We start from the raw sequence: 12,665 nt of genomic DNA on the forward strand, positions 1-12,665 counted from the left end.
AATGAGCAAATCTATAGATATTATGCATCCTTTTGCAATAGATTTTCGCAAAAGAGGAAATAGATCGTACAGTCATTTTATTTTGCGTAAGAGTGCCAGTCTTGTCGCTGCAGATAACGGCAGTGCATCCCAGAGTTTCGACAGCCTCGAGATTCTTCACTAAGCAATTCTTACTGGCCATCCTCTTGGCAGTCAAGGTCAGGCTGACTGTCATCGTGGCGATGATGCCCTCCGGCACGTTCGCCACAATTATACCGATCAGAAACAATACTGAATCGATCCAATTATGTCCCATCGCTATGGACATGATAAAGAACAAAATGCCTAGAAAAATAGCCCAGCATGAGACTAGTTTCATGAAGCGAAATATTTCTCTAGAGAGAGGCGTAGGTCGGGTCGGTAATCTTGAAGTTAACTTGGCCACTCTGCCCATTACAGTATGATCACCACAAGCCACTACAACGCCTTTTCCGCTGCCTTAGAGAATTAATTATATTTCATATAGCAATTATTCACTAAATCTGGATTTAATAGTCATTTAACACGTTTTTTAAATAAAATAAAATATTGAAAGTAATAAATTTTTTAAATTATTAAAAATTAAGACTTATATAAGCTATAGTTTATATACTTTTTTTGTTCATGAGAGCGAGAAACAAATTCTTTAGATCATACTATGGTAAAATATTTTTCTTTTCTTTAAACAGTGTACCTTCGACAACATTTGTAGAAAAAAATATCATATTCTTCGCTTGAATAACACTTCCGGTTTGCGGAATGTTCGCCGTTCGTATCAATGGTATCGATTCGCCCGTAACTGATGCATTATCGACTTTCAAACCTTTATTAAAATGACAAAATTATTTTCTACAAATAATTAAATTTACAATTTTTATTATATTTTTATAAGATTTTGTTAACTGAATTTAATTAACGTGTTCACAATGCAAGTTAGAAGTGCACAATAGAAAAATTATTAAATAGAGATTAATTTCTCACATTAATTTAATTATCTAAACAGAAAAAACAAAACTTATTGGATGAAAAAGGTTGAAAAATTGTTTGTATTGTATTTTCAATTTTGTGTTCTTTTCAGTGATGTATAATTCCGTATTTATGTTTTTTTTTTTCAAATATAATTCTTCTCTGGACTTTCTATCATTTTTTTTAAACAATATGAGAAATCGTCGTGAGTCGGTCGTAAATGCGAATTCGCGCAAAAAGACAGGCTTGTTTTTTTCCGTCTAAGAGTAGCAAGAAGTTCACGCGGGATACGGTGGCAGGACACATTTTACCTTGACATTCTAGGATCCTAATGTCAGCAGGTACCTGGTCACCGGTCTCCAACAGGACGATGTCCCCGACTACCAGCTCGGTCACCAGCAACTCCTTTCTCTCGCTATCCCGTAGAACCTTGGCATGTTGCGGTATCATCTGCTGGAACGATTCCATGATGCGCGAGCTCTTAGAGTCTTGATAGTAACTGAACATGCCAGTGATCATGATCAGTACAATTAGAGCTAAAGCGATCCAGAGGTGATCTTCGGCAGCTTCACCATAAGTATGCAATTCCAAGAAATAGTTGCCGAAGCACAAAATGGCACCTACCTGAAAATTAAATATATTTTGGACTTTCTAAAAGCTTTCCTTAAAAAAATCTTTTTAATGATATATGGTATCTAATGATAATAATTAATAAATTGCTTTTCTTATTAGTCAATTAATTTTTTACACAAAAAATTGTCACACAATTATGACAATTTAATATATGTAACAATTAAAAAAATGATGTCATTTAATAAATAAGTAAATATTAATTTAGAATTAATATGATCTTAAAAATAATGGATACGTAATTAAATACTGATACAAAAAATTCAAAATTTGAAACTTTTCTTTTAGAAATTTTGTTGGATTTGATATTATATTATTATATACATTTAAACATAGTTTACACAAAGTAAATAGAATAAATAAATAATTATTTATCAAAATTAAACAAAAAATATATCGTAACTTTTGCAAAAGTAAATATTAAAGAAAAAGCACATGCTTTCTTTCTCTCTTTTTATTTCTCTTTATAATACTTCAATTTAACATTATTTTCAAAATAGAAAAAGTTCGTAATAGGAAAAATCAAAAATTGCTACCCATATTAATGAGGAAAATCCTCCGCAGAATCGATGGAAGATTTTCTGAATCTCCAAGGTTTTTTTTGGCGGAGTTAATGCGTTTGGTCCCTGATCTCGTAGGCGATTTCTCGCAACGATTGTAGACAAACCTCGTTCAGAATCCACTTGTAAGCTTTCCAGTAATTCCGCTGCCGATTTAATATGCACATCCGTGTCGATATCCTGACGAAGAGCATCCAGACCATCACGATTGCGCTGCTGTTGCGCTTTGCGAAAAAATCGCCACATTTTTTACACACGCGAGTAAAATTGCTTAAAAAAATGTTTTCAAAATTTAAAATGTGTATATCAAAATTAAAACGCATATTTTTCTAAAAAAAAGTGTCAGGAACAGACACGTGAAGTTACATCAGATAATCAGAAACTGTGATAATCGATTTGTTTTTCGTTGTCATTTTCTGAGATCGATTGTGACGCGTTAAACGCAGGAAAATAAGAAAGAAAAGAGGAGAACCTTTGCATTGTTTTTCTTTTTATTACATACTTTTTATTAATCTATAATTATATTTATAATGTAGGTAATATCTTCATATTTAAAATGTAAAAAATCAAGAAAGCGAGATGTGATAAATATTTGCTTTTATTTATAAATAACATTAATATAGAAAATTTATTTTTCTCATTTCTTTACAGACGTTCAAATTCTTATTTAATAAAAATAGCTCCTATTTAATATAGTTTTTGACAGAGTTTTTTTCAATTTGCCGCTTAATTTTTTATTACGTCCAAGAGAGGATATTCAAATAAAAAAAAATAGCAAAACGCGTCGAAGATAATGGTGTCAGTGCTGACTGTAGAGTTTTTGTCATAGTTTTCGGATCATCGGCTAATAATTTAAATTAATTCTTGCTGCACGAGACACAAAAGTGTTTTAATATAATACTTTTTATAAGAATTTCAGAAATAGTTTTTGTAAATTCTTTAGAAACTTTGTAAGAATTATACTGTAAAGTGCTTAAATATTAAATTATATGCATATCAACTAACAAGTACTGAACGGCAGAATAAACATAGATATGATCTAGATTACTGCTTTATTCTCGCGGGATCTTTATTTATACGTATGTATTATTACAGAGCAAACATTACTATTTTTACAATATGATGTCTTTGTAATAGCTTCCAAGATATTTAATGGATGCTTTTTGTTTACGACGCTTTTAACGACGTGTCAACTTGAGTTGAAGCTGATAACTTCGATTAAGTGTTTCATGTAGTAGCTAAGTATATAGAGAGAAGTTAATGCGCACAATATAATGTTTTTTGTAAATTGAAGGTACGTAAAGTTGTGTGTTTTTGTAATATTAATAATATAATCTGTTAAAAATTATTCATCAATAAGAATACGCGGTAAGTATCGACAAAAAGGAATCCAGTTCCGATGATTTTAACTTTGATGTTGGCAAGATTATGATTCTGAATAACTTTGAAAAGGTTTTAGTCATCGCTATCCATTAAAAAGTTAATAATAAAAAACGTATCTTTTGAATACGACTCTGCTCCAATGAAATAAATTCTCTGCTTTAAAAACGCAAATTATTTTTTAATATAATTATTGTGTTTTTAAATAAGAAAATTCTTGTTTTAAAGCAGAAAATTTATGTTTTAAAAAAAAAGAGACTTTTCACGCGAAGTGAGATCCAACCCAATTTCCTCCATATCTAGAGGCAAAACCAGATCTATGTGTAATGTAATGTAATTTCACATATATGGGTTTTCAAATATACACACTTTATTATTCGTAATATACCTTCTAGGCCAATATCATTTGTGCCTATATATTATAAAATTTTAATTTCCTTTATCTCATAACTAAAACGAATACCGTCCTCCATTTAATTGTTGTTTGAGTTATTATTCAGAATATTCATACTGATATGTTGCCATTAATTTGCCATCGCAAGAAATCAAATTCTATTGAGTTCAACGTGACAGACATAATACTATATCATCTTGTCCTGAGTTTGTCAAAATTGATTGCTGCGTTTTCGACAACGTGTTAGCAAATACATTGCTGTTTGAGATTATTCATATACAAAAATTTTTTGCAATTAGTATAAAGCAGAACAAGCGATTTATACACAAAAGTTTTTCGTAATTAAAGTAGAACAGGTCGCAATAACATCAAAATGACATTAAACTGAATTGAACAAAAAATGACTTTTAGTAAACATTTTGGAACTATTTTAACATTTTGTTTTGTTTAAGTATGTCTTTCAATTTATTGTATGACAAATTTTAAAAACATTTCTATTTAAACATTTTATATGACATGTTGTAGAATCCTATCAAAATTGTTACACATAATGGGACGTGAAAGATTTCTGGGATTGAAACATTTCTGAAACTTTCTGCAATAATCGACTGTATGGATTATGATATGTGTCTAAATAAAGCTGTAATGATGTACTATGATGTTATTATTCTGTATTCTACCTGGGAAATAATTTTATTTATTTAATGGCTTTTTTATGGATTTTTAAAATTATTCTTTATATTATAATAAAAGTATAACGTCATGATCGTATATTTTGCAATGATTGCCATTGTGAATACTGGAGATTTAATAAACAGTAACAATATAATTATGACTTGTGATAAATTAATTCCGTTTTTACATAAATTTTATGATTTTACTCTTACATGTCCTTTCTTATAATTATACTATTTGATCAATAAGAGTCCTATATGTTAGTAAAATTTAAAAATTAATATTACGTTTACTTAATATTTTTAAGAAACATTTAAAATTTAAAAAACATATATTTAAAAATAAATATTAGTAAATTTATTGATATAGGATTATCAAAAATAAAAATTTTAGCGCTGCAAATCTACATTGTACTATAATATAGTAACAACATATTCTGTGATTTCACATAATTGCAATTCTGTAGTAAATGAGCTATTGCACTTTATTGTTAACAGAACAAACAAGAAAGACATTTCCATGTCAGTAAAACAATTATAAATGTATATCATCCAAATATTCGATAACAAAATATTGGCGACAATTACAATCAAACGACACCATTGTAAATAATTTAAGGATTATAATAAATTTTATATACTGCATATTTTTTGTAAATAAAATGAACGAGGACGTGAATTGTCGCGTTGCAACGAATACGGGAGTTAAATAAAAGAAATTGGAATACAAACTAAAGTAATTTATTAATAAACATAAATCAAAATGTAATACAATGAATTATATAATAAGTTTATGAAATCAAAAATAATTGATATGATTAATTAAAATAAAAAAGTTTGAAAGAATAATATTCACAGTTTTATCATAATTGTACCATTATTATTTAAATATCACTTATTAAGAACTTTAAGGATGACAGGATTACTCTCCTTACTAATAATTTTTACATACTAACCAATTACAAATATTATTGAAATTGCTTACGTCAGTAATATAATGATTTGTAGAACTATCGTGCTGCGAATTGTGAATTATAAAGTCATGAAGACAGTACGTACAACGCTTAAGATTCTTTGCATCTACAAGAATAAATTTTTAAAATTTTAATTGTCTTAGCCATTTCAATTTAATGTGACAAAAAAGAAATGGAAGACAAGAAAGATATTTCAATACAAAAAGAAATAATTAGACAATGACCAAAGTTCGATCAGAAAAGTTATCTGCTTACTGATTGCAACTTCCTTTGGTGCTCCCACAATATGTATGCTCAATTTTCTAAGTTTGTTTCGTGTGTGCTTTCTGAAAAATGTTTTCAGTTTATTGATATATATGTTGTCTATTGCAAGCGCTTCCTTCTCACATCTGTCAAATTTGTATTGCCGCTTCATGATCTCACTCCAGTCTCTGTTAACTCTGTTCTTCAGAATGTCGGCAGCGTCATGTTGCTTTGAAGTTTTCAGCCGATCTTTGAAATCATCGAATTTCTGTTCTGAAATTTTTTCTTGTTCCAACATGATTTGAAACGAATTCAGAAATTTCTCGATCCGTTGATCAACGTATTCGGTTGTGCGTTTATCTGTCCGAGTGTAAACAGTTATAGAATATCCTAATACACCGTTAATATTTCTAAAATCGCACGATACATAACTAAGCTTTTCTTGGGTTCGTAGATGATTCATTAACGATTCTTTCATTATCATCTAAAAGTACAACAGACAAACGTGATATCAAATAAAGTCAATTATGGTAATCGGAAATGTTATTCACATTTTATTTACTATTAAAAATAAATATAAATAGAAGATTCCATGTATTTATATGTATAAAATAATGTTATTAAATACTTACGATCACCAGCTCAGTTAAAACCGATAATTCAATCGTAGCATTACCGACTTGATAATAATTTGTTATTACCGAGTTTACATCAGTTTCGTTAATATTTTTTAACTTGAAATGAGATGTGCCTAGAGGTATCTTACTGATTGGAACAACATATATCTCATTATTCAAGTTGCCACAATTAATTTTTTGGTATAATATTGATATAAATTCTTGTATAATATTGATCGTAAAGTCTTTCGTTACGTTGCCTTCTACGAGGCATTGGATGTACAGATTTTCGAAGGATGTTAGAAAATCTTGGAAACTTTCAAAATCACAATCATATAGAGCATTATATTTCTGAACGTGTGAACAGTTGCCGTACTTTAGTATCCATAATTCCATATCTCTACGAAAAAATAAGTTATATGCAGCTATATACAGCTATATATGTTATTAATAAAAAATAATAAGAAATGTAATAAATATTATTGATTTTATTAATTGTTATAATTAATGTTCATCTAATTATTCACTAATTGTTTTTTCCTAGTATTATAATTTTATAATTATTGCAATTATGCTTGGTAATAAAGAGTTCTTACTCGTTGAACTTTTTCGGTTCTATAAATCTGTTGTAGTGTGCCTTACGTTGTTGCACTTTAATAATATTAAACAAGTCCTCCGAAATAGGGACTGGATTCGCTATATAATTTGCAATAACCATTAACCACCTAGACTGCAATATAAATATAATATTTATGTTTCTTCAAATTATATACCTATATATATATATACATATATATATATATACACCCAGTGGAAAATTTTTCTTAGAATTTTTATACGATTTGGAACATTTTTCAGAAATACTCAGAAATAGTCGTATAGTTTATATGTATTTTCAGAATTTTTCATAGATGTAAATTTTCAAATATTCTAAAATTTCTCATCCCATAATTTTAAAAAATGTTTTAACATTCTTTAGATTTTATAATATTTAATTAAAGAAATTAAACTTACAAAAAATCTTTATATGTATTAAAAATCTTACGACAATTAACATATATGGAAAATTTTGAGAAAAGATATAGATTTGTTGAGAAATGTTTCAATTCGTATATATATAAAAAATGTGCGCAAGTTATAAAAATTTTTTTTTTTAGAAAATTATATAGAGATTTTGAGAAGAGTTTTCATCAGGGTAACTTTGCCAACACACGCCTTAAAGATATACTTACTGACAGATTTTCGTTTAACCCGCTCATTTGTATTATAATACCTGTATCTTCTTCATTAACATCGATCTCATAACTAAATCCAGCCGTTACAACCAGATGTAATTCTTCTAGCAATAGATATTTTATTATATTGCAGTACATTTGTAGGAGAGCTGCACTGAAATGTTATTAATATAAATTAAATTTAATAACAAATTAATTTATAAAAATCACAACATATAATAATTACAAGTTAGAGTTTATAATAGATATAATGTATTGTATATAGGGTATATATACTCGATAGACATTGTAGTACTATTATATAATGTATAAATATTGTTACATGTCCAAGCTATTATTTACTTTATTGGTGTTCGGAGATCCGGATTAGAAATGAGGACAATATGAAGATTTATATGGCACACCGGCAGATAAAACTTCGGACGAAACCAAATTTCCGATATAGAATCATTGTATATTTTTACAGGATATTTCGGAACTTCTTCTGATACCGATATAAAAGAGAAATTATTGGTAAGAAATTTATTGCATGATGGTAAATGAAAATTAGACAATGGTTCAATAAATTTCCAGCGTTCGAGCCATTCATTTGGTAACGCGATATCTTTATAATTAATTTTAAAATGCGGTTCGACTATATTTAATTCAAGGTCATTGTTGAAAACCATAATCTTCGCCGTCTCTGGCACTAAGAGATTCAAATATTTTTGTATAGCTTCTGGGTTATACTCGAAATAGATATGCTTTCCAGTTAGATAATCACACGGCTGATAGAAATGCATTCTCTTACATAAATCAAACACATCATCATGCTTACTAAAAAATCTAAAAAAGTATAAGTGCCATATCTTGTGTATTTTAATAGTATTTTTATTTTCTGCATATCTACTTATTCCTAAATTAATTTACCTAAAATTATTATTTCCAATCTTATAAAGCTCATTATAAATACTTTCTTGTGGACCAGTTCTTTTTATGAAATTTATAAAGGAAAATATTGTATCGAGAACGTTTCGCAGATGTTTTAGTCCCTCATCGGTGAGTTCTACTATAATCTCGAACAAAACATACATAGAGTTGTATCCAAAATCATTATCGTTATCACAGTTACCACAAAACACATCAAGGCCCCACATTTTTTTACGTAGATAACTAGTTAAAGAACCATTTCCTTTATGTTCAATAATCCATGAAATATATTCACTTGGTTTGCTTTTGTAATAATTTTGTAATGAAGGCAAAACCCATGTTAGATGCAGCTGTAAATGGCAAGTTTTATTTTTATATGCATTTGGTCAGTAAACACAGATTTTGTTTTAATTTAGGTGTCTAAGTTACATACTTGGTTGATATCATTAATGGGTTTAATCGATTTATATATTTTTTGGAAAGCGTCAGTATCAAATGAATTGCCATCTTTAAATTTGGTAAAGTCATCGGGAGGTATCCAATTACTTGGTAATGGACCAAAGCGGGTTTTGACAAATTCTTCTAATACATCCAGCGAAAATCTTGCCTAAAACAGATGTACGTGTCATGTTATAAACTAACCATATTTAATAAGAAATCAATTGTTCATCGCAATTTTAACATATTATAGTTACTTTTATAACTAGCGTCATTCTGTGAGCGCTATAATGACGATCTCTGAAATTCTGCAGTTGTTCGAACAACTCGTTATCATCTATATCATTGTTTAAAGCTATTGAATTGCTTCGAAGAAACTTACTGGGTGGATGACCAGTTTGAGCAGTAAAAGACAATAATCGTTCTTTTCTACTTTTGTCACTAGATGAATCCAACTGAAATTCTACGTGAACATGGAGCATTAAAACACTGCAAGTTTTATCAACGTCATTACCATTATCAGTTATATACCTTCACGTATGATCTCTCGTTCTCGCTTGATGGCTTTTTTCTTTATATAAAATTCATCGAAAGTAAAAGGAACGAAAGTTGATAACAACTGTGTTTCTGGGATATCAAAATAAAATCTTGTATACTCGCAATCTGTTGCGCTGTAAGTAGTGCCACCACGGAGATTGATAAATTCTTTAAAATCGATTTTCTATAAATAAAATGATATTTAAACATTTAATTATACAAAAAATGTATTTTATAAAAAATTCATTTATCATATTTTAATACATTTGGTTGTTTTTCGGATTCCATAAAAACCATGCGTTGAAGGAAATGTGCCAGTCCTGGAATTTCGGGTGGATCGCTAAAACTGCCTACTCCCACACATAAACTACAAATAACCTAAGTTTAAAAAAAAAATATATATATATACATACATATATATCCATATACTTACTTTGCGTTGTACACCAGAATATTAATATGATACATTAAGCACAAACAATAGTGACATTACCCGTGAACGGTTTACATATTTCTATGAATTTATGAACATTGATTTATTGATAATAGAGGAGTTTTTGCGGATATTGGATATTTTTTAAACAAGAACTCCTGATAGTGGGTGCATTTTGAATTACGCATGATGCATCATTTGTCCTCGTTGTTCATATAACAATAAAAAAGGATAAAATGATACATCATGCGCTTCATGCATAACACGGAACGCATCTGGTATCAAGCATTACTGAAGGAATACGCTATTAGTGCCATTGCGACATTTGATTCTTTCATATCTGATGAACGATAGAGATGGATCGACACAATTGCACTAATAATGCGCTTCTGAACGCTGTTTTAAAGAGATAGCTTATTTATTGTTTATGCTTTTATAAGTTCGATACTATTATTTCAATGAATTTTTAATAACAGATGAAAAATAATACGCTAGAAATATTTAAAAGTGCTAACTGAATTATCTTGTTTATACCTTCCTTACGTCTTATCTTGTTTAACTGAAGAACAACTTACTTTAAAATCTTCATCGTCATTATCTGCTCCTTCCAGACCAGATATTAACAAAGCTGTTAAACCGTTTGCCAGTTTGATGACTCTAAATTTGAAAGACAAAACAATTAACGATATAATGAGAAATTACTGAGGGTCATATAAAGAACCTTAATTCTTTTTTGTAGAAAGTACATTGTTACATTTCTTTTAAAAGATTATCTTCGCACTAAATAATATATCACACATTTTTATTGAAATCGCTTTTTTCGCTGAGTTTCCAATCTAGTTACCTATATCTGGCGTCATGATACTCCGATGTTTCAGGCTGGTCCAGAATTTTATTTGGCATTATATCGACGTGCAAGAAACCGCAAATAGACACAATACGATTTGTACAGAGAACTCAAAAGAGAACTTTTATATGTTCTAACTTCCTTGCCAGTAGACTGGACACAGTTTTAATCAGTACTCTAGTCGACACTTCTTTATTCTGCCTGTTTTCGAACGAACATGAATATGAAGGTCAATTCCAATTGTGTATATACATACATCGTAGCAGAGTGGAAATAGAAATAATAAGCAAAGTCGTTTGTACCCAGTATTCGGACAATTTGAATTTCGGATTTAGCAATAAGCACACGAATTTATTTCTATCTATTTCATTTCCAAAAACTTTAATTTTTAACATGTATTTTGGTATGTTATTCAGAAAGTAGTAAAAAATTACTTAAAATCAAATTTTGAACTATATTATTTCATCTAATCTAATATAATATTGCTTCCATGTTAAATATATAATAGAAAATTTGATAAATATATTGTGTCCAGGAAAATTAAATATTTCGGTGGCAATATTGCCATAAGATATTTATTTGCGAGAATTTGTTCGAAATGACGTATCATACTTCACATTAAAAGTAATTACAGCAAACTTGGGAAATTTTCCATCTTCACAAAACTGATAAAAAATGCGGCTTTTCGAAAATATCTCAGAGGATATATATATTTTGTGAGAATATTTTTTTGAATTAAAAATCATTTGCAATAAGAAAATTAATGAAATTAGGAAAAATTTATTTTAAAATTGTATGATCAATACTTTCGGTGATAGAATTTTTTTTTAAATGTTATATTGTTAGACATTTTGACAATTGGTATTTTTTTCCGTAAATTTGATTACTCAGATTTGATTACTTTTACGTACAAAATAACTCTTATGGAAAATTATTAAATTTTATACAAAATCGTTTTTTATTGACCTGGTACAATAGTTGTCGAGATAAATAAAATTTTTCAAATTGGAATACATTTTAATGAGTAATTTACATGTGACTTATCGTATCTGAAAAATGTACGTAAAAAGTTTTCTTGTATAATTAGCTTGAAAATATTTTTTTTAAATACAGCTAGTTATTTTCGAGATATGGATTACAAAAATATTATTTTTTTTATTTACATTTAATATAGGTTTATATATCAATATGAGTATCCAATCAAACTGGAAAGAATAATATTCTTTTTTTTCAAGGTGTACATATATTTATATATTACGATCCTAGTTGCGTGCCATTCTTCAAAATTTATTTTTGGAAAAACAGCTTTGCGAAAAATTTTTTCAATGATAAAAAAGAAACGATATTCATTGTTCCTTTTTTGTAAAATTGTTTCTTAGTTGTTAAAGATCTAATGTAAAAGGTCTAATGTAAGAATATATCAAACTAATGAATGGTACATATTACAAGATTCTTTAACATTTGTTTTATCTCATTCAAATATTAATTGATTTTAATTTATTAAAAACAGCTCTATATATTTAATTTATGTCGTTTACTAATTAAATGTGAAAAATTAACTAACGTATATTTTTCTAAATATTTATTTAAAATGTAATAACAATTTTCTTATAGCTTTTGTAATACGTAGTAAATAACATTAAATTTTGTAAAAGAAATCAACGTTATGCTTAGTTGAGATTAAATGTTTCCACAATTTTTTATAATTGTGATATTACAATACTTTTATTCCGTAAATTTATTATACAAATGTTGAAATACTTGTCAAATCTTACAAATGATGCCATCTCGAAAAGATCTATTTGTTTTA

The 12,665-nt window shown here is 28.3% G+C and overlaps 2 protein-coding genes across 4 annotated transcripts in view; both read right to left on the reverse strand.

The window, feature by feature from the left end:
* The window catches only part of LOC108746842 (sodium/potassium-transporting ATPase subunit alpha-like), a 7,898-nt gene extending 5,359 nt beyond the window's left edge, over nt 1-2,539 (reverse strand). For 2 of the 3 annotated variants that reach the window (XM_018483861.1, XM_018483860.1), the window contains exons 1-4: nt 2,151-2,539; nt 1,296-1,608; nt 713-841; nt 71-477 (exon numbers count right to left, since the gene is read on the reverse strand). In XM_018483861.1, coding sequence (XP_018339363.1) covers nt 71-477; nt 713-841; nt 1,296-1,608; nt 2,151-2,420 — 1,119 coding nt within the window. In that variant the 5' untranslated portion in view covers nt 2,421-2,539. The remainder of the gene's footprint in view (nt 1-70; nt 478-712; nt 842-1,295; nt 1,609-2,150) is intronic. The other variant, XM_018483863.1, reaches the window with a different exon arrangement.
* A 2,473-nt stretch (nt 2,540-5,012) lies between these two features.
* Nucleotides 5,013-10,911, reverse strand: LOC108746733 (nardilysin-like). The gene is made up of 14 exons (XM_018483665.1): nt 10,853-10,911; nt 10,584-10,665; nt 9,840-9,953; nt 9,570-9,759; nt 9,296-9,501; nt 9,034-9,207; nt 8,601-8,950; nt 8,034-8,516; nt 7,689-7,845; nt 7,053-7,186; nt 6,472-6,856; nt 5,852-6,323; nt 5,608-5,702; nt 5,013-5,036 (listed from the first exon to the last, which is right to left on the reverse strand). Exons 1-14 carry the CDS (start codon nt 10,909-10,911, stop codon nt 5,013-5,015), a joined length of 2,925 nt encoding a protein of 974 aa, XP_018339167.1.
* Between the last annotated feature and the right edge of the window lie 1,754 nt (nt 10,912-12,665).

Source organism: Trachymyrmex septentrionalis, unplaced genomic scaffold, assembly GCF_001594115.1.
Source record: "Trachymyrmex septentrionalis isolate Tsep2-gDNA-1 unplaced genomic scaffold, Tsep1.0 scaffold19, whole genome shotgun sequence".
Taxonomy (NCBI): Eukaryota; Metazoa; Arthropoda; class Insecta; order Hymenoptera; family Formicidae; genus Trachymyrmex; species Trachymyrmex septentrionalis.